Here is a 25257-nt window from a genome sequence, read left to right as displayed (position 1 = left end):
AGCTGAGCCTTCCTCTTTTTGCACTGAACAATTCCAGGCAGGGAGCAGCCACAACCTCCCTGGGCAGCCTGTTCCAGGGTCTCACCACCCTCACTGGCAAGAATTCCTCCCCATCTTGTCTAAAGCTGCCCTCCTCAAGCTTCAATCCACTCCCTCTCGTCCTAGCACTGCAGGTCCTTGTGAAAAGTCCCTCCCCAGCTCTCCTGGAGTCCCCTTCAGGCACTGGAAGGCTGCTCTAAGGTCTCTCTGGAGCCTTCTCTTCTCCAGGCTGAACAGCCCCAACTCCCTCAGCCTATCCCCATAGGAGAGGTTCTCCAGCCCTCTGATCATCTTCAAGACCTCCTCTGGACCCTCTCCAGCAGCTCCAGGTCCCTCTTACGCTGTGAGCACCAGAACTGGAGGTCCAGCTGCAGGTGTGGTGTCAGCACTGTGAGGTTGTAGCTGCCTCCTCGCTGGGGATGTTCAAGGCCAGGTTGGATGAAGATTCTCAGTGCTGCAGAGCAGACCAGAGCAGACCAGAACAGGGCAGGGCAGGTCACGGCAGGGCAGAGCAGGGGCAGGAGAGGAGCAGAGCAGGAGCAGGAGCAGGAGCAGAACAGAATAGGAGCAGGAGCATAGCAGGAGCACAACAGAACAGGAGCAGGAGCGGAGCAGGAGCATAGCAGGAGCACAACAGAACAGGAGCAGGAGCGGAGCAGGAGCATAGCAGGAGCACAATAGAACAGGAGCAGGAGCGGAGCAGATGCACAGCAGGAGCACAACAGAACAGGAGAAGGAGTGGAGCAGGAGCAGAAGCAGAACAGAACAGGAGCAGGAGCAGAACAGGAGCGGGAGCAGAACAGAAAAGGAGCAGGAGCGGGAGCAGAGCAGAAGCAGGAGCAGGAGCAGAACAGAAAAGGAGCAGGAGCAGGAGCAGAATAGAACAGGAGCAGGAGCAGAACAGAACAGGAGCAGGAGCGGAGCAGGAGCATAGCAGGAGCACAACAGAACAGGAGCAGGAGCAGAGCAGGAGCAGGAGCAGGAGCAGGAGCGGAGCAGGAGCAGGAGCAGAGCAGGAGCAGGAGCAGAACAGAGCAGGAGCAGGAGCAGAGCAGGAGCAGGAGCAGAACAGGAGCAGGAGCAGAGCAGAACAGGAGTAGGAGCAGAACAGAACAGGAGCAGAGCAGAAGCAGGAGCAGAGCAGAGCAGAGCAGAGCTGGAGCGGGCGCAGAGCAGGAGCAGGAGCAGAACAGTACAGGAGCAGGAGCAGCACAGAGTGCTGCTGTTCTCCCTGCTCTGGTTGCAGCCAGCACACAGCTTGCTCTGGGCTGCCAGCAACCACGGGGAGTTCACAGTATCACAGTGTCACCAAGGTTGGAAGAGACCTCACAGATCACCAAGTCCAACCCTTTAGCACAGAGCTCAAGGCCAGACCATGGCACCAAGTGCCACGTCCAGTCCTGCCTTGAACAGCTCCAGGGACGACGACTCCACCACCTCCCCGGGCAGCCCATTCCAGTGTCCAATGACTCTCTCAGGGAAGAACTTTCTCCTCACCTCCAGCCTAAATCTCCCCTGGCACAGCCTGAGGCTGTGTCCTCTTGTTCTGGTGCTGGCCACCTGAGAGAAGAGAGCAACCTCCCCCTGGCCACAACCTCCCCTCAGGTAGCTGTAGACAGCAATGAGGTCTCCCCTGAGCCTCCTCTTCTCCAGGCTAACCAATCCCAGCTCCCTCAGCCTCTCCTCGTAGGGCTGTGCTCAAGGCCTCTCCCCAGCCTCGTCGCCCTTCTCTGGACACACTCAAGCATCTAAGTTCGTCACAAGCTGACAGCTCCAAGCCTTCTCCTCCAGGCTGCTCTCCTCTCTGTGTCTCTCCCCTGCACCCACTGCCACAGGTGGAACTATATCACTAAACAAATCCATCTGAGGCAGCAAACCTGGGAGCAGGGAAGCACAAGCAGGCTGAGGACAAAGGGCACTTTCTGTGCAGTGTGATGCTAATTAGGCTTGAGCAAGAACAAAGCCCTTAAAACCACGGAAAAAAACACAGAACAATTATGAAAGAAGGAGAAGAAACATGGAGGTGATTATCAGAAGTGATAAGGCATAAATTAGCACACACACATTGCTGTGCTGAGGAGAAACAATATCCATAACACTGTCAGAACTGACTTCATTTCCTAGCTGAAATGGATGAGATTTGCCAACAGGCCTGGCCTTTATTTCTTCCTGTCTTGGCACAATGCAAATTAAATGAGTATTACCTCCTTGAAACTACAGGCTGGAAACCTTAGAACCACAGAACCAAGCAGGTTGGAAGAGAGCTCCAAGCTCAGCCAGCCCAACCTAGCACCCAGCCCTGCCCAACCAACTAGACCATGGCACTAAGTGCCCCAGCCAGGCTTGGCTTCAACACCTCCAGCCACGGCCGCTCCACCACCTCCCTGGGCAGCCCATTCCAATGCCAATCACTCTCTCTGCCAGCAACTTCCTCCTCACATCCAGTCCAGACCTGCCCTGGCACAGCTTCAGGCTGTGTCCCCTTCTTCTGTTGCTGCTTGACCACACTGGGTGCTTCTGTGCTCCACAACCCCCCTGGGCAACCTGTGCCAGTGTCTCACCACCCTCACTGCAAACAACTCCTCTCCTATCATCCACTTTCCATCTCCCCTCTGCCACTTCAAACCCATTCCTCCTCCTCCTCCTGGCATTCCCAGACCTTGTCCATAGTCCCTCCCCAGCCCTCCTGCAGCCCCCTGCAGATCCTGCAAGGCCACTCCAAGGGCTCCTCCAAGCCTTCTCCTCTCCAGCCTGCACAGCCCCAACTCTCTCAGCCTGGCCTCACAGCAGAGCTGCTGCAGCCCTCTCAGCATCTTGGTGGCCTCCTCTGCACTGCCTCCAACACTTCCCTGTGCTGCTAGTGCTGGGGGCTCCAGAGCTGCACACAGAGTACAGAGGAGACCACCAAGATGCTCAGAGGGCTGCAGCAGCTCTGCTGTGAAGACAGACTGAAAGAATTTGGGCTGTTGAGCCTGGAGAGGAGAAGGCTCTGGGCAGACCTCAGAGCTGCATTTCTGTATCTGAAGAGGACCTACAGGCAGGCTGGGGAGGGACTGTTCAGAAGGGCCTGTGGGGATAGGACAAGGGCAATGGTTTGAAACTGGAGCAGGGCAGGGTTAGGTTGGACATCAGGAGGAAGCTGTGCATGGTGAGAGTGGTGAAATCCTGGCACAGGCTGCCCAGGGCTGTGGCTGAGGCCCCATGGCTGAAGGCATTGAAGGTCAGCCTGGCAGTGGCCCTGTGCAGCCTGCTGCAGCTGGAGGAGCCCCTGCTGAGTGCAGGGAGGTTGGACACGATGCCTTTTGAGGGTCCTTCCCAACCCAATGGCAGCTGTGAAGCTGCTTTGAGGGGACAAACCTACAATATGTCCATACCCAGCATGAATGTCTGTGCTACAGTCCCAAATCTGCTTCCTCAGACACCCTTCAGCAGCTCCTGCAACGACAGTGCAGGAGAAATGACAGAGAGTTAAACACTTACCTAGATCCTTAACGAGTGACAATGCCTCCCATGATATAAATGCTCCACCACCATCATCCATAGCTCCCTGCCCGACATCCCAGCTGTCCAGGTGTCCACTGACCAACACAACCTGCAGAAGCAAGGAGGAGAGAAGACACCCACATGAACACACTGCAGCAGAACAGCCAGATCAGCATGTCAGCAGTTGAATGATGTTGTCTCCAGTTTGGCTTTCTAGTTTAGAACAGGAGGAAGGAAACATTTCTCCAGGCACTCAAGAGTAGAGTCCTGCACCTGAGGAGGAGCAACCCCAGAGATAAGTACAGGTTGGGGACTGACCTGCTGGGGAGCAGAGAAGGGGAAAAGGACCTGGGGCTCCTAATAGAAAGAAGGGTGCCCATGAACCAGCAATGTGCCCTCTTGTGGCCAAAAAGGGCAAGGGCACCCTGGGATGGATTAGAAGGGCTGAGGTCAGTAGGTCTAGAGAGGTTCTCCTCCCCCTCTGCTCTGCCCTGCTGAGGCTGTATCTGGAATATTGTGCCCAGTTCTGTGCTACTCTCTTCAATAAGGTCCTCAGGGAGCTGATTGAAAGAGTCCAGCACAGACACACAAAGATGCTGCAGGGAGTAGAACACAGAATCATTGAATCAAGCAGGTTGGAAGAGAGCTCCAAGCTCAGCCAGCCGAACCTAGCACCCAGTCCTGCCCAAGCAACCAGACCATGGCACTAAGTGCCCCAGCCAGGCTTGGCTGCAACACCTCCAGCCACAGCCACTCCACCACCTCCCTGGGCAGCCCATTCCAATGCCAATCACTCTCTCTGCCAGAAACTTCCTCCTAACAGCCAGCCTAGACCTGCCCTGGCACAGCTCCAGGCTGTGTCCCCTTCTGCTACTGGCTGCTTGGCAGCAGAGCCCAACCCCACCTGGCTACAGCCTCCCTGCAGGCAGCTGCAGGCAGCAATGAGCTCTGCCCTGAGCCTCCTCTGCTGCAGGCTGCACCCCCCCAGCTCCCTCAGCCTCTCCTCACAGGGCTCTGCTCCAGGCCTCTCCCCAGCCTTGCTGCCCTTCTCTGGACACCTTCCAGCACCTCAGCATCTCTCTGCAATGGAGGAGCCCAGAACTGGACACAGCACTCCAGGGGTGGCCTGAGCAGTGCTGAGTACAGGGGCACAAGAACCTCCGTTGTCCTGATGCCCACACTGCTCCTGAGCCAGCCCAGGATGCCATTGGCTCTGCTGCCCACCTGGGCACACTGCTGCCTCAGCTTCAGCTTACTATCTATCAGTACCCCCAGGTCCCTTTCCTCCTGGCTGCTCTCAGCCACTCTGGCCCCAGCCTGTAGTGCTGCTTGGGGTTGTGGCCAAAGTGCAGAACCCTGCCCTTGGCCTTGTTCAGTCTCATCCCCTTGGCCTCTGCCCACCCATCCAGCCTGGCCAGGTCCCTCTGCAGGGCTCTCCTACCCTGCAACAGCCCCACAGCTGCTCCTAGCTTGGTGTCATCTGCAAACTTACTGCTGCTGGACTTGATCTCCGGCTCCAGATCATCAATAAAGACATTGAACAGGACTGTGCCCAGCACTGATGCTTGGGGAACACCACTGGTGACAGCTGCCTTCCTGTGTTGACAGCTCCCGAGCTGGACGTGGTGCTCCAGGTGCAGCCTCACCAGAGTGGAGGAATACAACTACCAGCACCCTTTACCTTAAGCAAGATCTGACACTACCCAGAGCAGTACTGATGCTGTGTCCAGTATCAGTATCAGTGCTGTGTCCGAGCAGAATCAGAGAATCAGAGAATGGTTTAGGTTGGAAGGGACCTCAAGGATCAGCCAGGTCCAACCCCCTGCCCTAGGCAGGGACAACTCCCACTAGAACAGGTCACTCAAGGCCTCATCCAACCTGGCCTTGAACACCTCCAGGGAGGTTGTGGAGCACAGAAGCACCCAATGGGATCAAAGATCAAAGATCACATTGGATGCTTCTGTGCTCCACAACCTCCCTGGGCAACCTGTGCCAGTGTCTCAACACCCTCACTGCACAGAACCCTTTCCTAACATCCACTTTCAGTCTCCCCTCTGACACTTCAAACCCATTCCTCCTCCTCCTGGCATTCCCAGACCTTGTCAATAGTTCCTCCCCAGACCTCCTGCAGCCCCCTGCAGCCCCTGCAAGGCCACTCCAAGGTCTCCTCCAAGCCTTCTCCTCTCCAGCCTGCACAGCCCCAACTCTCTCAGCCTGGCCTCACAGCAGAGCTGCTGCAGCCCTCTCAGCATCTTGGTGGCCTCCTCTGCACTGCCTCCAACACTTCCATGTGCTGCTAGTGCTGGGGGCTCCAGAACTGCCCCCAGGGCTGCAGGTGGTCAAATACACACTATGAAATACAAACACCAGGACTTGTGATGCTTTAGAAGCTGGGAGAGCTTGTGGCCACAATCTGAAGAGCAGCTTATTCCTCCTGTGCTAGTTTGAGCCTAGCTGAGACATTTTGGTGAGAGGAATGAGATGGCAGGCTGTCAAAAGGGAACAGTGGTGATGTCTGCTGCACTCATAGGCTTGCTGAGATGTATGAAAACAAGAACTGGACACAGGATTCAAGATGAGGTCTCAGCAGGGCAGAGCAGAGGGGCAGGAGAACCTCCCTGGATCTGCTGCACACACTCCTGCTAATGCACCCCAGGACCCCATTGGCCTTCCTGGCCAGCAGGGCACATTGCTGTGCCATGGGGAACTTGTTAGCCACCAGCACCCCCAGGGCTGCAATTTTATGCCATGATCCTGCAAGAGAAGGCAAGAAACAGAACAGAAAGGCAGCACATCATGCCACTAGCTAGTGGGCAAATAAAGCAGCTGGCAGGACCAAATCTAAACCCATTATGCTTAGCTTGCCTTCAGAAGGATGATGAAGTGAAGTCCTCACACACAGAGCTTTGCAGATGAAGAGCAGCAAATGTGGTCTGGCACCTTTGGGGTGCATTAGCATCACCTGCCACTGCTTGCAAATGGCTTGTGGAAAGTGGTGACACTAAGCAATGTGCTTTGCTTCTGCTCAGCCACACAGCACACCTGGCACTGGGGCCCACAGCAGCCTTCCCCTCTTAAAGGCAGCAGGTTGCAGATGGATTCTTGCCCAAACCCTTCCTAGGACAAAGCTCTGGAACAAAATGTTGCTGTGTAACCAGGTTTTGCTGCCCTGCTCTTCCCTGCTCCACCTCAAAACTCCAACTCACAGAGCAAAATGAATCAAAGCTGCAGAGTTATTAACACTTCACAGAAGCACAGCACCACAGAAGGGTAGGGGTTGGGAGGGAACTCAAAAGCTCAGCCAGTCCAACTCCCCTGCAGAATCACCCAGCACAGCCTCACACAGGAGCATATCCAGGCAGGGTTTGAGTATCTCCAGAGAAGGAGACTCCATAACCCCCCTGGGCAGCCTGTGCCAGGGCTCTGGCACCCTCACAGGGAAAAAAATCCTCCTCATGTTTCCTTGGAACTTCCTCTGCCTCAGCTGCCACCCTGTGCCCCTTGTGCTGGCACTGGCATCACCCAGCAGAGCCTGGCTCCAGCCTCTGGGCACTCACCTGCACATCTTTATCACCACTGCTGAGGTCACCTCTCAGTCCCCTCCTCTCCTAGCTCCAAGCCTCAGCTCCCTCAGGCTCTCCTCGTGAAGATGTTTCACTCCCTTCAGCATCTCTGTGGCTCTGCACTGGACTCTCTCAAGCAGTTCCCTGAGGTCCTTCTTGAAGTGAGGGGCCCAGAGCTGGACACAGTACTCCAGATGTGGCCCCACCAGGGCAGAGCAGAGGGGCAGGAGAACCTCTCTTGACCTACTCACCACAGCCCTTCTAATCCACCCCAGATGGCATTGCCCCTCCTGGCCACCAGAGCACATTGCTGGCTCCTGGCACCCTCCCACACATCAGGACCCCTAAATCCTTTTCCCCTTCACTGCCTTCCACCAGGTCAGTCCCCAGCCTCTCCTGCTCCCTGGGGCTGTTCTTTCCCAGGTGCCAGACTCTCCCCTTGCCCTTGTTGAATTCCATTCCATCTCTCCCTGCTGATCTCAGCCTGTCCAAGTCTCACTGAATGCCAGCACAGCTCTGCTGTGGCAGCCACTGCACCCAGTTTGGTGCCATCAGCAAACTTGCTGACAGTGCCCTCTGTGCCCTCCTCCAGTTCATGGATGAATACATTGACCAGAACTGGTCCCAGCACTGAGCCCTGTGGCACCCCACTAGTCACAGGCCTCCAGCTGGGCTCCATCCCACTGACCACAACTCTCTGCCTCCTTCTCTTCAACCAGCTCCCATCCACCTCACTCCTGGACCACCCAGAGCACACTGCCTGAGTGTAGCTGGGAGGATGCTGTGGCAGAGAGCATTTCCTCTTTGATGTGTCACAGTTGGGCAGAAGCAGATTCCTGTACCCAACCCAACATTCCTCTGGTTTTAAAAGACTTCCAACAGTTTTTTCTTTGTCTCCTGCAGTAAGACTCTGGAAATCAATTGCTTGGTTTTGTTCCCAAAGGCCTCCCAAAAGCTAAACAAGGGGAAGTCGTATCCTAAGTGCTGGAGCAGCACACAAGGCTGCAAGGAAGACTTCACACATCATCTTCCTGCCTGCAATCCAACCCAGATCCTCCAGCAGCAGGACAGGGAGCAGAAGGGAATGTCTCAAGCATTGTCTGATCAAGCTAATTGTTGCAGGAGCTCTTGCAGGGACACTGTGCTTTGGATCCACACAACCATGAGTTCACAGGATCCCAGGCTCAGGAGATGATAGAGGCTGGAAGGGACCTGAGGAGATCATCCAGTCCAACCCCCTGCCAGAGCAGGACAATCCTATCTGACACACATCACACAGGAACACATCCAGACAGGCCTGGAGAGGCTCCACAGAAGGGGACTCCACAGCCTCTCTGGGCAGCCTGTGCCAGGGCTCTGGGACCCTTCCAGCCAAGAAGTTCCCCCTTGTGCTGAGCTGGAACCTCCTGTGCTGCAGCTTCCATCCATTGCTGCTTGTCCTGTCCCAGGCAGCAGTGAGCAGAGCCTGTCCCCCACTCCTGGCAACCCTCAGATACTTATAAACATTTATCCAATCCCCTCTCAGCCTTCTCTTCTCCAGACTAAGCAGCCCCAGGGCCCTCAGCCTCTCCTCATCAGCCATGCCCTCCAGTCCCCTCATCATCCTCACAGCCCTCTGCTGGGCCCTCTCCAGCAGATCCCTGTCCCTCTGCAACTGGGGAGCCCAAAACTGAACACAGGATTCAAGATGAGGTCTCAGCAGGGCAGAAGCAAAGTTCAAGCTCAGTTTATCAATATCTGGGAAGACGAAGTTGAAGCTCAGTGCCCATCCTATGATTCTATAGGTGACCTTCTTGTGGCCTTCCAGGATCTGAAGGGGGCTACAAAAAGCTGGGGAGGGACTTTTTAGGCTGTGAGGGAGTGTCAGGAGTGGGGGGAATGGAGCAAAGGTGGAGGTGGGGAGAGTGAGGCTGGAGGTGAGGAGGAAGTTGTTGAGCAGGAGAGTGGTGAGAGGCTGGAATGGGCTGCCCAGAGAGGGGGTTGAGGCCCCATGGCTGGAGGTGTTTGAGGCCAGGCTGGCTGAGGCTGTGTGCAGCCTGCTCTAGGGTAGGGTGTCCCTGGGCATGGCAGGGGGGTTGGCACTGGCTGCTCCTTGTGCTCCCTTCCAGCCCTGACTGATTCTGTGACTATGATTGAATATCAGCAGCAAACTCAACTCAGGCCATGACAAGAAGTGACACTGGTAGCAAATGCTGTGTTTGCTGTGTCAGTGCTTGCTGGATGAAGCAGTTCCCTCTCTGTCAGTCTGGTTTTTGCTAACAGGACTTTGTGATTCCACAGAATGCTGCAGGAAGGCTGCAGAGGGACATTTCCCTCTGGGGTGTCTAGAGACAGGACAAGAGGGAAGGGTTTGAAGCAGATGGAGTGTAGGTTTGGACTTGCTCTTAGAAAGAAGTTCATCAGTCTGAGGATGGTGAGAGTCTGGAATAGGCTGCCCAGGGAGGCTGTGGCTACCTCCTGCCTGGGAATACTGAATCTGAATCATAGAATCAGACAGCTTGGAAGAGAGCTCCAAGCTCAGCCAGCCCAACCTAGCACCCAGCCCTGCCCAACCAACCAGACCATGGCACTAAGTGCCCCAGCCAGGCTTGGCTGCAACACCTCCAGCCACAGCCACTCCACCACCTCCCTGGGCAGCCCATTCCAATGCCAATCACTCTCTCTGCCAGCAACTTCCTCCTCACATCCAGCCTAGACCTGCCCTGGCACAGCTCCAGGCTGTGTCCCCTTCTTGTGGTGCTGGCTGCCTGGCAGCAGAGCCCAACCCCACCTGGCTACAGCCTCCCTGCAGGCAGCTGCAGACAGCAATGAGCTCTGTCCTGAGCCTCCTCTGCTGCAGGCTGCACTCCCCCAGCTCCCTCAGCCTCTCCTCACAGGGCTCTGCTCCAGGCCCCTCCCCAGCCTTGCTGCCCTTCTCCAAACACCTTCCAGCACCTCAGCATTTCTCTGCAATGGAGGAGCCCAGAACTGGACACAGCACTCAAGGTGTGGCCTGACCAGCACTGAGTACAGGGGCTGAAAAACCTCCTTTGTCCTGCTGGGTCCCTGAGCCTCTTCTGAGGCTCCCTGAGCCTCCTCTTCTACAGGCTGCACAGCCCCAGCTCCCTCAGCCTCTCCTCATAGGGCCAGCCTGTGCACCTGGCACTTTGGGACATGGCAGCCTCTGGACTTGCTCTTAAGGACATGGGTTAGTGATGAGCTCTTGGTGCTGGGTTGAAGGTTGGATCTTTGAGATCTCTTCCAACCATCTGCTTTCTGTGTTCCTGTGGACATCCAAAGGTCATCCAGTCCAACCTTCCTGCAGTCAGCAGGGACATCCTCCACTGGAGCAGGCTGCCCAGAGCCTTGTCCAGCCTCACCTTGAGTATCTGCAGGGCTGGGCCTCAACCACCTCCCTGGGCAACCTGCTGCAATGTTCCAGCCCCCTCATGGTGCAGAACTTGTTCCTCACAGCCAATCTCAATCTGCTCTGCTCTCATTTCACACCATTGCCCTCATCCTGTCCCTGCAGGCCTTTGCAAACAGTCCCTCTGCAGCCTCCTTGCAGCCCTTCAGGCACTGGCAGGCTGCTATTGGGTCTGCCTGGAGGCTTCTCTTCTCCAGGCTGCACACCCCCAGCTCCCTCAGCCTGCCCTCGTAGCAGAGCTGCTCCAGACCCTGGACCACCTTTGTGACCTTGCACCTCCTTCCTCTGGAGCTGCTCCATCCAGCCCATGTCCTTCCAGCACTGAGGTCTCCACGGACGATTTCTGAGCTTGTGGAAATGTACACAGCAGAACTTCCCCCCCCACATCCAGCTACAGACAGGAAAGCAGAAAGAGAGGCAGCAGGAGCACCAGCTAGGCCTAGGATACACAGGCTAGTTTGTGATGTGTGCTTCTGTCTGCTTGGACTGACCATCACATTCATGTCCCCAGGCCACTCCAAACCTGGCTCTGCTAAGGAACACTCCCTGTCACTGCACCTTAGATTTGCATCTCTGACCTTCCTCTGAAAGGTTGAGGCTCACTGCCAGTGCCACATCCCTTTTCTTCCCCTTCCTACAGCTCTAAGCTGAACTAAGTCCTTTACTGAACTCCAGCAGCTGCCACATGGCAGAGAGCTGCCTGCCCACAGCGCCTGGAGCGGCACAGAGAAGGGCAAGGAGGCTGGGGAGAGCTCTGGCAAACAGGACCTGTGAGGAGCAGCTGAGGGAGCTGGGGGTGTTCAATCTGGAGAAGAGGAGGCTGAGAGGGGACCTTATTGCCCTCTGCAACTAACTAAAAGGAGGTTGCAGTGAGGCTGGAGCTGGTCTCTGCTCCCCAGTTACTGATGCTAGGACAAGAGGAAATGGCCTCAAGTTGTGCCAGGGCAGGGTTAGGTTGGCTGCTGGGAGGAAGCTCTTTCCTGAGCAGGTGGTCAGGCACTGGCACAGGCTGCCCAGGGAGGTGGTGGAGTCACCATCCCTGGGGGTGTTTCAAAGGAGAGTGGCTGTGGTGCTGGAGGCTGTGGTCTGGTGATGAAGGCTGCTGGGATGAAGGCTGGGCTGGCTGATGCTGGTGGTCCTTTCCAACCACAGCCACTCACAGTGATGAGATGTGGTGCTGAGGGGTTTGTGTTGGTCAGGGACTTGTCAGTGTGAAACTGATGATTGGACTCAGTGAGCTTGAAGGGCTCTTCCCATCTAAGGCACTCTGTGATGCTGTGATCATGCTGTAGGATGTCAGAATCCCATCAGGAAAGTGAAAGGAAATAAAGGCATAGATGAAAAGGGAACTTGCCAGGGTCCTTTCTGATTTCAGCTTAGTCCCTCCTGGAGATTCTGTGGTTCTGGGAACTCTGACATCTGGGCAGCACTGGCAAGCACCACTCCCTGCTAGCAGTCCCCAGTCACCCCCAGAACATGCCTTAAAAAGACCCTACCTTCATTCAGCCTCCACAGCCCTGACACTGCACGCAGGAAAGGTTGTGGGGGTATGTGAATGGAACCTTGAGTCACCCTGAAATTGCTCCTGCTGCTCTCTCTGCACCTTCACTTCCTCCCTGATTGTGTGGGGATGAATTTAACTCCTCCTCCTCCAGGAGCTGTTCTCAGAGGCTCCTCTTCTAATTGTATTGCCTTTAGCTTTCAACATGACACACAAGGCTGATGAGATGGCCTGGACTGGTGAGTCTGGAGGGCAGATTTAGCAGAGGATTGGGTTGGAAAGGACCTCAAAGCTCAGCCAGTTCCAACCCCTGCAATAGGCAGGGGCACCTCCCACTAGAACAGGTTGCTCAAGGCCTCATCCAACCTGGCACTGAACACCTCCAGGGAGGTTGTGGAGCACAGAAGCACCCAATGTGATCCATGATCACATTGGGTGCTTCTGTGCTCCACAACCTCCCTGGAAGTGTTCTGATCCATGATCACATTGGGTGCTTCTGTGCTCCACAACCTCCCTGGAAGTGTTCTGATCCATGATCACATTGGGTGCTTCTGTGCTCCACAACCTCCCTGGAAGTGTTCTGATCCATGATCACACTGGGTGCTTCTGTGCTCCACAACCTCCCTGGAAGTGTTCTGATCCATGATCACACTGGGTGCTTCTGTGCTCCACAACCTCCCTGGAAGTGTTCTGATCCATGATCACATTGGGTGATTCTGTGCTCCACAACCTCCCTGGAAGTGTTCTGATCCATGATCACACTGGGTGCTTCTGTGCTCCACAACCTCCCTGGAAGTGTTCTGATCCATGATCACACTGGGTGCTTCTGTGCTCCACAACCTCCCTGGAAGTGTTCTGATCCATGATCACATTGGGTGATTCTGTGCTCCACAACCTCCCTGGAAGTGTTCTGATCCATGGTCACATTGGGTGATTCTGTGCTCCACAACCTCCCTGGAAGTGTTCTGATCCATGATCACATTGGGTGATTCTGTGCTCCACAACCTCCCTGGAAGTGTTCTGATCCATGATCACATTGGGTGCTTCTGTGCTCCACAACCTCCCTGGAAGTGTTCTGATCTATGATCACATTGATCTTTGATCACATTGGGTGATTCTGTGCTCCACAACCTTCCTGGAAGTGTTCTGATCCATGATCACATTGGGTGCTTCTGTGCTCCACAACCTCCCTGGAGGTGGTCAGGACCAGGTTGGATGAGGCCTTGAGCAAGCTGTTCTAGTGGGAGGTGTCCCTGCCCATGGCAGGGGGTTGCAGCTGGATGATCTTTAAGGTTCACAGCATCACAGCACCATGCAGGCTGGCAAAGCCTCTCAGCATCACCAATGCCCAACCTAGAACCCTGCTCTGCAAGACTCACCTTAAACCATAGCCCCAAGCACCACAGCCAAACCACCCTGGAACACAGCCAGGCTGGGGGACTCCAGCACCTCCCTGGGCAGCTCATTCCAATCCCTGACCACTCTCTCCAGGAAAAACTTTGCCCTAATGTCCAATGTAAACCTCCCCAGCCTCAGCTTGAGGCCATTCCCCCTTCTTCTGTCTCTGGTTCCCTGTAAGGAGAGCCCAGCAGCAGCCTCTGCACAATGTCCCTTCTGGAAACCATTCCATGAATATACAGGACATGAGTGCAAGTAAGAACACTCCTAGCAACAGAGTAGGAAAGCAGAGAGGGACACAGCTTTGTTCTCATGGCTTTTACAGCATAAGGAAGTTCTGACCCTGCCTAAAAGCCTTTGAAGACAGACTTGAGCCTTCTCTACAGCAGCCAAGAAACAATTGTTTGTATCTTATCTAAACTCTTCCAGCTAATCCAGTTTAAATATAGCTCTGATCACTCTGGCTGCATCCATCAGGACCAAGGTTGTTTCTTTCGGGGTTGCAGAACTTGCTCCATGCATTCGCCATGTGAATGATCAGCAATCAGTACCAGTGCCTAGCAAATGTCCTCTCCTTTCCAGTACCCTTATGAAGTAACACTTCTTAGACAACAGGAATTCAATCCACCTCTCTTTTCCATCAGAGTTTGCTCTGGAGGAGCCCTAAAACCAGCTCACCAAAATATATACTGGGAGAGGCTCACAGGCTCACAGATGTCAGGGGTTGGAAGGCACCCAAGGAGATCATCCAGTCCAACCCCCTGCCAGAGCAGGACCACACAACCTAGCTCAGGGCACACAGGAACACATCCAGACAGGCCTGGAGAGGCTCCACAGAAGGAGACTCCACAGCCTCTCTGGGCAGCCTGTGCCAGGGCTCTGGGACCCTTCCAGCCAAGAAGTTCCCCCTTGTGCTGAGCTGGAACCTCCTGTGCTGCAGCTTCCATCCATTGCTGCTTGTGCTATCCCAGGGAGCAGTGAGCAGAGCCTGTCCCCCCCTCCTAGCAGCCCTCAGAGATTAATAGACATTGATTAAATCCCCTCTCAGTCTTCTCCTCTGCAGACTAAGCAGCCCCAGGGCCCTCAGCCTCTCCTCAGCAGCCACTGCTCCAGTCCCCACATCCTCACAGCCCTCCTCTGGACCCTCTCCAGCAGATCCCTGTCCCTCTGCAACTGGGGAGCCCAAAACTGAAGGCAGTTTAAGGCCAGGCTGGATGGGGCTCTGGCCAGGCTGATCTAGGGTAGGGTGCCCCTGCCCATGGCATGGGGGGTAGAACTAGATGATCCTTGTGGTCACCCCTGACTGATTCTATGACTCTATGATTCTTCTCAAGATGAGATCTCAGCAGGGCAGAGTAGAGGTGGAGGAGAGCCTCCCTTGATCTGCTGGACACACTCTTCTTAACACACCCCAGGTTCCCATTGGCCTCCTTGGCCAGCAGGGCACAAGCTGTGCCATGGATGTCCTCCCCCAGCACTCCCAGGCCCCTCTCCACAGGGCTGCTCTCCAGCAGTCAGCTCCCATGAGCTGTTTGAGCAAATGGAACACAGTGACTCTGGGATGCTGCTGCACAGAGCCCAGGCTGGCTTCCATTCTCACCAGAAGGACTGGATGAGCAAGAGGAAAACAGTAACTACACATCCTGGATACCAAGCACCAAAGATGCACAAGGGTGCAAGTGCAAGGCCAGCTCCAGAAGAAGGGGACACAGTCTCAAGCTGTGCCAGGGCAGGGCTAGGCTGGATGTGAGGAGGAAGTTGCTGGCAGAGAGAGTGATTGGCATTGGAATGGGCTGCCCAGGGAGGTGGTGGAGTGGCTGTGGCTGGAGGTGTTGAAGCCAAGGCTGGCTGGGGCACTTAGTGCCATGGTCTGGTTGGTTGGGCAGGGCTGGCTGCTAGGTTGGGCTGGCTGAGCTTGGAGGTCTCTCCCAACCTGCTTGATCCTATGATTCTGTGATCATTGCTCCTCACACAAGCATTCATAGCTCAGCAGTAAGGCTCCTGAGCTATTAACACCAACTGCTTCAGCACAGCTGCTGACTTGCCAGTTTAGCAGTGCAGAAAGCAATGCTTCAGGCCTCCTTTCTCGACTCTCCCAAGTAGTTTTACACAAGGAAACAGTTTGGGAATGAGAAGGAGTTTCCCCAGTGGCTGTTGGAAAGGGCATTTGCTAACAACTCTGTCAAGTTAGATTCTTTCATCATCCCTTGCAAATGCTCAGAAAAAGGAAGAAGAAGAGAGTGCTGTGGGGTTCCCACCCCCCCCTCTTTACAGTCATGCTTTGCCCACTTTATATCCCCTCCCTCTTTACAGTCATGCTTTGCCCACTTTATATCCCCTCCCTCTTTACAGTCATGCTTTGCCCACTTTACATCCCCTCCCTCTTTACAGTCATGCTTTGCCCACTTTACATCCCCTCCCTCTTTACAGTCATGCTTTGCCCACTTTACATCCCCCTCCCACTTTACAATCAAGCTTTGCCCACTTTACATCCCCCTCCCACTTTACAATCAAGCTTTGCCCACTTTATATCCCCCCCCTCTTTAAAATCATGCTTTGGCCACTTTATATCCCCCCCCTCTTTACAATCATGCTTTGCCCACTTTACATCCCCCCCTCTTTACAATCAAGCTTTGCCCACTTTATATCCCCCCCTCTTTAAAATCAAGCTTTGCCCACTTTATATCCCCCCCCTCTTTAAAATCATGCTTTGCCCACTTTATATCCCACTCCCTCTTCACAATCAAGCTTTGCCCACTTTATATCCCACTCCCTCTTCACAATCATACTTTGCCCACTTTATATCCCCCCCCTCTTTAAAATCATGCTTTGCCCACTTTATATCCCACTCCCTCTTCACAATCATGCTTTGCCCACTTTATATCCCACTCCCTCTTTACAATCAAGCTTTGCCCACTTTATATCCCACTCCCTCTTCACAATCAAGCTTTGCCCACTTTATATCCCACTCCCTCTTCACAATCATGCTTTGCCCACTTTATATCCCCCCCCCTTTACAATCATGCTTTGCCCACTTTACATCCCCTCCCTCTTTACAGTCATGCTTTGCCCACTTTACATCCCCCTCCCTCTTTACAATCATGCTTTGTCCACTTTATATCCCCCTCCCTCTTTACAATCAAGCTTTGCCCACTTTACATCCCCTCCTTCTTTACAATCAAGCTTTGCCCACTTTATATCCCCCTCCCTCTTTACAATCATGCTTTGCCCACTTTATATCCCCTCCTCTTTACAATCAAGCTTTGCCCACTTTATATCCCCTCCCTCTTTACAATCATGCTTTGCCCACTTTATATCCCCTCCCTCTTTACAATCAAGCTTTGCCCACTTTATATCCTCTCCCTCTTTACAATCAAGCTTTGCCCACTTTATATCCTCTCCCTCTTTACAATCAAGCTTTGCCCACTTTATATCCCCCTCCCTCTTTTACAATCATGCTTTGCCCACTTTATATCCCCCTCCCTCTTTTACAATCATGCTTTGCCCACTTTATATCCCCCTCCCTCTTTACAATCATGCTTTGCCCACTCAACAGTCACAGACTGCAGTGGGCTAGCAGGGACCCTCCAAGGCCATCTTGTCCCCCGTCCCCCCTCCTCCTCCTGCATTTCTGTCATCCTTGGTTTGAATTCCTTATAAACAATTTAGAGAAGCAGAGCAGTTCCCATGATCAGCTTTTTAGATATGGGTACAATCTTTCCCCACCCCCTGCTTCAGCCACAATCCTCTCACCCCATTTTTAAAGCCTGTTTGTTGTCCCCTACAAAGACCCAACAGCGAGAAGCCAGCGCGGTTCAGACGATAAAAGGTCCCGCGTGGAGGGCACAAGTCAAAGCTAAACCAAATTCTTTTGCCTGGTGCTTTTTTTTTCCCTCTGCTTATAAAAAAATATCACACTTAATTAAGGGGCTCTTTAAACCTTCCTGACTGAGCATAACACTGGCAAAACCGCAGCAGGCAGCAGTCAAAACAAATAACCTCTTTGATTCGCTCCTCTGGCGACTCCAACTGCTCAGCGCAGCTCAAACTCCGCTCCCCCGGATCCCACCCTGCCAGCAGCTCTCGACCCTGTCAACAACAGGGTCTGCTGGGGAGGCTCAGTGATGTGGAGAACCTTGGCAGGGCTATAAAGGCTTTGCAGAAGGGAGGCAGTCTAAACAGAGAGGGCTGCTTGGTTCCTCTGCCGGAACTGCTGAGCGCAGAAGTAAACTGTCCGAAGCCTCTTCACCCGCGCGAAGCACAGCGCAGGATGGAGGCAGCCTTCTCTGATGAGTGTCCTCACATCCAGCCCTGCACAGCAAGCTCCTGCAGGAAAAGAGCCCAAGCCTCAGTGTGACCAGTGTGGAGGACTCTGTGAACTCAGTGAACAAAGGAACATCAGCTGAAAGCAGAGAGAAAATGTGAGCAGCGTAAAGGACGCAAACCGAGTCGGGAAACGAGACCTTGTTCTACCCCACAAACACAGGCCAAAAGCTGTCCTGCATCCCCACATAGTGAGGACCTGCACACCAGAGAGTCATGGAATCATGGAATCATGGAATCACAGGATCATAGAATCACAGAATGGCTTAGGTTGGAAGGGAACTCAAGGATCAGCCAGTTCCAACCCCCTGCCATAGGCAGGGACACCTCCCACTAGAACAGGTTGCTCAAGACCTCAATCATAGACTCATGGAATCAGTCAGGGTTAGAAAGGGACACGAGAATCATCCAGTTCCAACCCTCCTGCCATGAGCAGGGACACCTCACACTTGATTAGGCTGGGCAGAGTCTCATCCAGCCTGGCCACAAACACCTCTAGGGATGAGGTTTCCACCACCTCCCTGGGCAACCTGTTCCAGGCTCTCAACACCCTCATGCTCAACAACTTCTTCCTAACATCCAGTCTGAATCTCCCCACCTCCAGCTTTGCTCTTTTCTCCCCAGCTCCCTCACAGCCTCAAAAGCCCCTCCCCAGCTTTTTTGGAGCCCCCTTCAGATCCTGGAAGGCCACAAGAAGGTCACCTGGGAGCCTCCTCTGCTCCAGCCTGCACAGCCCCAACTCTTTCATCCAGCAGAGCAGCTCCAGCTCAATCTCGTGGCCCTTCTCTGGACACCTTCCAGCACCTCCAGATCTCTCCTGTCCCAGGGGCTCCACACTTCTGCTGCTGCAGCCCAGGCTCTGCTTGCTCTCTGGGCTGCAAGTGCACACTGCTGGCTCCTGTGGAACTTCTCCTCCAGCAGCACCCCCAAGACCCTCTCCTCAGGGCTGCTCTCCAGCCACTCACTGCCCAGCATTGAAGGGTGTCCTTGTCTGAGACACTTCCCACTTTATTTAGGGGACAAAAACCAAACAAGGATCAAGTCTTTGAGGTGCAAGGTGCTGCACCTAAGAGGGGGCAACCTTAGATATCAATTCAGGTCAGGGTGGTGATGAGATTGAGAGCAGCACTGCAGGAAAGGACTTGGGGGTGCTGGTGGGTGAGAAGCTGGGCGTAAGCCTGGGCTGCATCCAAAGCAGCATGGCCAGAGATGGAGAGAGGGAAGCCTGCCCCTCTGCTCTGATGAGACCTCACCTCAGTACTGTGTTCAGCTGTGGGGACCTCAATACAAGAGAGACATGAACCTGATGGAGCCAGTCCAGAGGAAGCCACCAAGATAATCAGAGAGCTGGAGCACCTCTGCTGTGAGGACAACTTGAAAGAACTGTGGCTGGTCAGCCTGGAGAGGAGAAGGCTCTGGGCACACCTTTCAGCATCTGAAGGGGACCTACAGGGAAGGCTGGGGACTATCTGGAAGGGCCTGTGGGGATAGGGTGAGGGACAATGATTTGAACCTGGAGCAGGGCAGGGTTAGGTTGGACAGCAGGAGGAAGTTGTGCACAGTGAGAGGGGTGAAATCCTGGCACAGGCTGTGGCTGAGGCCCCACGGCTGGAGGCACTGAAGATCAGACTGGATGTGTGCAGCCTGCTCTAGTTAGAGGTGGCCCTGCTGAGTGCAAGGGGCTTGGCCCAGATGCCCTTTGAGGCTCCTTTCCAACCCAATGCACTGTGTGAAGCTGTAAAATAAGCCTGGTGTTCCAGGTCACTGTCATGGAATCTCCTAAGTGCTGCTTCCTGAGCACTTCTCCCAGCTCCATGGAGACACTGCTAGGGCCATGAATGTCTGTGAACTAAAGCTGGAGCAGACTGAATGGCACCAGCTGGATGCACCTCCAGCTGGCCTCACTGCCCTCACTGGTTGGCTGCACAGAGCTGCTCCTGCAGACTTGCTGTGACAACACGGCAGGGAGGCCAAGAGCACAGGAAGGCAACTCCAGTGCTAAAACTAGAATGACAGAGAAAGAAGGAGCTGCATTGCTCCAGCACAATCACTTGTGGCATCTCAGCAAACCTAGCTCCAAGAGGTTCACATTCTGCCTGCTATGCCAAGTCTCTCCCTACTAAGAGACAGCAAAATCATAGAACCATAGAGTCAGGCAGGTTGGAAGAGAGCTCCAAGCTCAGCCAGCCCAACCTAGCACCCAGCCCTGCCCAACCAACCAGACCATGGCACTAAGTGCCCCAGCCAGGCTTGGCTGCAACACCTCCAGCCACGACCACTCCACCACCTCCCTGGGCAGCCCATTCCAATGCCAATCACTCTCTCTGCCAGCAACTTCCTCCTCACATCCAGCCTAGACCTGCCCTGCCACAGCTCCAGGCTGTGTCCCCTTCTTCTGGTGCTGCTTGCCTGGCAGCAGAGCCCAACCCCACCTGGCTGTAGACAGGCAGCTGCAGGCAGCAATGAGCTCTGCCCTGAGCCTCCTCTTCTGCAGGCTGCACCCCCCCAGCTCCCTCAGCCTCTCCTCACACAAAATAAAGGTGCAATAGCTTGTCAAGGAAAGAAAGCACTGCTCAAGATAATTCAATTCCCTCTATAAACCTTTAGTTGTTGTTGTTGCTGCCTGATCTTATTGGTAATTCAGTTACAGCAAAAGTGATTTGCTTCCAGTTACCAAGGCAGTAATTTATTAATCATCCTGTCTAGCCTAGTCAGTGCTGCACAAAAGGCACTCAACAGGAGTCTCAGACTCTTCTTCTGTGCGTTTTCTCCCTGGGTACACAGCAATCCACTTACAGCATGCGGGAATGAGCTGCTGATGGGATGAGAACTACTTCTTCTGTCTTTAGAATCACACTCCCTTGTCCTGCTGCCCACACTGCTCCTGAGCCAGCCCAGGATGCCATTGGCTCTGCTGCCCACCTGGGCACACTGCTGCCTCCTCTTCAGCTCCTCTCTCCCAGCACCCCCAGGGCCCTTTCTGCTTGGCTGCTCTCAGCCACTCTGGCCCCAGCCTGTAGTGCTGCTTGGGGTTGTTGTGGCCAAAGTGCAGAACCCTGCCCTTGGCCTTGTTCAAGCTCATCCTCTTGGCCTCTGCCCACCCATCCAGCCTGGCCAGGTCCCTCTGCAGGGCTCTCCTCCCCTCCAACAGCTCCACAGCTGCTCCTAGCTTGGTGTCATCTACAAACTTACTGATGCTGGACTCAATGCCCTGCTCCAGATCATCACTAAAGATGCTGAACAGGACTGTGCCCAGCACTGATCCTTGGGGCACACCACTGGTGACAGCTGCCAACTGGCCCAGAGCGACCTGGACAGGCAGGAGAAGTGAGCTGAGTAGAATCTCATGAGGGTCAGTAAGGCAAAGTGCAAGGTCCTGCCCCTAGGCCAGAGCAACCCTCGACATCAGTCCAGGCTGGGGAGTGGTGAGATTGAGAGCAGCACTGCAGGAAAGTGCTTGGGGTGAGGGTGGGTGAGAAGCTGGACAGGAGCCAGCAGTGAGCACTGGTATCCCAGAAGGGCAGTGGCAGGCTGGGCTGCATCCAAAGCATTGTGGCCAGAGATGGAGAGAGGGGATCCTGCCCCTCTGCTCTGCTGAGATCTCACCTGCAGTGCTGTGTTCCACTCTGGGGTCCTCAACAGAGGATGGCTATAGACATGATGGACCCAGTCCAGAGGAGGGCCACAAAGGTGATTGGGGTACTGGAGCAACCCTGCTATGAGGGCAGGCTGAGGGAGCTGGGGATGTGCAGCCTGGAGAAGAGAAGGCTCCAGGCAGACCTAATTGTAACCTTCCAGTACCTGAAGGGAGCTACAAGAAGGTTGCAGAGGGACTGTGTGCAAAGCACTGCATGGACAGGATGAGGGCAGTGGTTTGAAATGAGAGCAGAGCAGATTGAGATTGGCTGTGAGGAGCAAGTTCTGCACCAGGAGGGTGCTGGAACACTGCAACAGGTTGCACAGGTTGGTGGTTGGGTCCCAATCCTTAGAGATACTCAAGGTCAGGCTGGAGAATGCTCTGAGCAACCTGCTCTAGTGGAAGATGTCTCTGCTGACTGCAAGGGGGTTGGACTGGGTGCCCTTTAAATGTCCCCAGACCATCCTGTGGAAAGAGGTGCAGAACAGAGACTGGACAGGTCACCACAGGTCACCACTACTGCAAGGGGGGGCTAAAAATGAAGTGCCCCAACAAGCAGCAAGTCGATCTGTTGGCTTCACTCATCGCAGCTTCTCCTCAAACAGCCTCTTGAATAAAGAGCTCTACAAATCCAAACCAAAACTGAGTTTGCAGAAGCAATTCTGGTTCTTGAATACAGCTTAGGCAGCAACCTCTACTGAGATAGCCAGGTCAGGGTTTGGAAGAAGGGTGAGTTACTCTTGAGTTGTTGTTTCATGAAGCTATGCTCTGCTCAGTTCCCAGCTCTGACAACATTCACTGCATGTCTTCCTGATTAGATCACCAAGAACAACCTAACTCCAGCCCCAGGCAGCCAGGCAGACATCACTGGTGTGCTGTCACACCCAGAGACAAAGCCTCTTGAGGCAGCAAAACCTTCTCCCAAAGTTTGCCAGCTCTCAGCAGCCTGAGCAGGGTCAAGTGAACCAAACTGTCCCCACTGCAGAGCAGAGAATCCATTTCCTGCCCAGAAGCTTTCTCAAGTATGCAAGCCAGGAGCTGCCACATAACTGCCAGCAATCAAAAGGAGGTTCAGCATATCCCACCTGTGTTTGCTTCAAATCAAAACCAACTTAGAGTAAGCTTCCCTTGGTGTTTCAGGTGTTCAGATATTGGACTCTGCCCAGAGAAGGGCAGCAAGGCTGGGGAGAGGCCTGCAGCACAGACCTGAGTGCTGTGTCCAGTTCTGGGCTCCTCCATTGCAGAGAGATGTTGAGGTGCTGGAAGGTGTTTGGAGAAGGGCAGCAAGGCTGGGGAGGGTCCTGGAGCACAGCCCTGTGAGGAGAGGCTGAGGGAGCTGGGGGTGTGCAGCCTGCAGCAGAGGAGGCTCAGGGCAGAGCTCATTGCTGCCTGCAGCTGCCTGCAGGGAGGCTGTAGCCAGGTGGGGTTGGGCTCTGCTGCCAGGCAGCCAGCAACAGAAGAAGGGGACACAGCCTGGAGCTGTGCCAGGGCAGGTCTAGGCTGGATGTGAGGAGGAAGTTGCTGGCAGAGAGAGTGATTGGCATTGGAATGGGCTGCCCAGGGAGGTGGTGGAGTGGCCGTGGCTGGAGGTGTTGCAGCCAAGCCTGGCTGGGGCACTTAGTGCCATGGTCTGGTTGGTTGGGCAGGGCTGGCTGCTCGGTTGGGCGGAGCTTGGAGGTCTCTTCCAACCTGGCTGATCCTATGATCTAGTGGAGGATGTCCCTGCTCATTGCAGGGGCCTTGGTCTGGATGACCTCTGGAGGTGCCTCCCCACCCAGCCCATGCTATGTATCACAGTATCACAGTATCACAGTATTACCAAGGTTGGAAGAGACCTCACAGATCATCAAGTCCAACCCTTTACCACAGTGCCCAAGGCTAGACCATGGCACCAAGTGCCACATCCAACCTTGCCTTGAACTGCCCCAGGGACGACGACTCCACCACCTCCCCAGGCAGCTATGGCTCTGTGACTGGCTGGGACAGGCAGATCTGAGCAGAAGGGAAAGTGACAATTCTAATAAATGGATATGAAGTCTTATTTTTTTTTTCCCTTGGGAGAATCCACTTCATCATCTATATTCCTATCCCCTGGCAGGGCAGTGTCTCCTGCTCACTGGCAGAGAAGCCAGCTGTAGAGGCTGGGAAAACTACATCTTCTTAAGTGGAGAGTGAGGTCCTGTAGAGCATTCACATGAAGGTCCAGCATCAGATCCTGAGCCTGCACTCAGCAGAAAGCTGCTGCACTCAGCAGATCTCTGACATGGGAGCTGAGCACACAGGCTGCTGCCATTTGGTGTCTGCTGTGCCTTTGAAAAGCTGCTGAATTTCTTGCAGAGGAAAGAAAGAGATGGGGGGGAGGGGGAAGTAACAGCTCATCATGACTCATGGCTCTGGCCTACTGCTTCTGTTGGCAAACTCAGCTTCAGCCAGCACTCACTAGCATCACAGTGCTCTGGGCAGCCACATGAGCTACAGAATCCAAGAGAATCCCCAGGAATCCCAGAATATATCTGGTTAGAACAGAGCTTCAGGCTCACCCAGTCCAAACTTCCACCCAGCACTGCAGGGTCAACACTCTGCCATGTCCCTGAGCACCAGCTCCACAGCTGCTGGAACACCTCCAGGGCTGGGGACTGCAGCACTGCCCTGGGCAGACCATTCCAGTGTCTGAGAACCCTCTCCGTGCAGAAATACTTCCGAGCATCCAGCCTGAGCCTCTAGTGCCACAGCTTGGAACCATTTCCTCTGCTCCTGCCTCTTGGCACCAAGCAGCAGAGGCTGCCCCCTCCTCGTTCCAACCTCCCTGCAGGCAGCTGCAGGCAACAATGAGCTCTGCCCTCAGCCTCCTCTGCTCCAGCCTGCACACCCCCAGCTCCCTCAGCCTCTCCTCACACCCAGCTGCTCCAGGCCCTTCTGCAGCCTCATTGCCCTGCTCTGGACACACTCCAGCTCCTCCATGTCCTTCCTGCAATGAGAGACCCAGAGCTGAACACAGCACTCGAGGTGTGGCCTCAGCTGAGCACAGGGGGATGACCCCTCCTGCCCCTGCTGCCCACCCTGCTCCTAACCCCAGCCAGAGGCTTTCTTGCCCTCCTGGGCACTGCTGGCTCCTACTTAATTGACTGTCAACCAGAATACCTCTAGGTCCCTCTCTGAGTTGCAGCTTTCCAACCACACATGCCCAGGTCTGTAGCTCACCATGAGGTGGTTGTGGCCCAGGTGTGGGACCTGGTGCTTGGCCTTGTGGAACTTCACACAGCCTTGGCCTGTGGGTCTGACCTGTCCAGATGTCCTCTAAAGCCTCCCTATCTTCTAGCAGATGGACACAGCCATCAGGCCTGGTGTCTTCTGCAAACTTGCTGTGGGAATGACTGCATCAGGAGAGCCTGCACAGAGGTGTTCCTTCACCTGCTGGGGCCCATCTGCCAGCCCACCCAGGGATGGCTGCCCTGGACCCTGCACCACCAGGGTTGTTTCCCTGTACAGGGGAACACAAATGACATCTTCAAGTGCTTGATTGGTCCAGATGCCACTGGCAGGAAGATGACAGAAGAAGACTGAGTGCACCCACAGCAAGTTTGCTGCCCACACCAAGCTGTGTGCTGCAGCAGCCAGGCTGGAGGGCAGGGATCCATGCAGAGGGACCAGGACAGGTTGCAGAGGTGGGCACAAGGCAACCTCAGGAGGTTCAACAAGACCAAGTGCAAGATCCTGCAGCTGGGTCAGGGCAAGGCCAAGCACCAATGCAGGCTGGGCAGTGAGTGGCTGGAGAGCAGCCCTGAGGAGAGGGACTTGGGGGTGCTGCTGGAGGAGAAGCTCCACAGGAGCCAGCAGTGTGCACTTGCAGCCCAGAGAGCAAGCAGAGCCTGGGCTGCAGCAGCAGAAGTGTGGCCAGCAGGGCAAG

At 54.7% G+C, this 25257-nt stretch overlaps 1 protein-coding gene across 1 annotated transcript in view; it reads right to left on the bottom strand.

Moving 5' to 3' along the window:
* Positions 1-25257, bottom strand: part of CPQ (carboxypeptidase Q) — a 78281-nt gene that overhangs the window by 17368 nt on the left and 35656 nt on the right. Inside the window, exon 4 of the mRNA XM_064153990.1 lies at positions 3520-3631. Coding sequence (XP_064010060.1) covers positions 3520-3631 — 112 coding nt within the window. The remainder of the gene's footprint in view (positions 1-3519; positions 3632-25257) is intronic.

The sequence above is a fragment of the Pogoniulus pusillus genome, chromosome 14 (genome assembly GCF_015220805.1).
Source record: "Pogoniulus pusillus isolate bPogPus1 chromosome 14, bPogPus1.pri, whole genome shotgun sequence".
In the NCBI taxonomy this organism is placed as follows: Eukaryota; Metazoa; Chordata; class Aves; order Piciformes; family Lybiidae; genus Pogoniulus; species Pogoniulus pusillus.
Note: the sequence above shows the minus strand (reverse complement) of the source record. Positions and strands in the feature narration are given on the sequence as shown.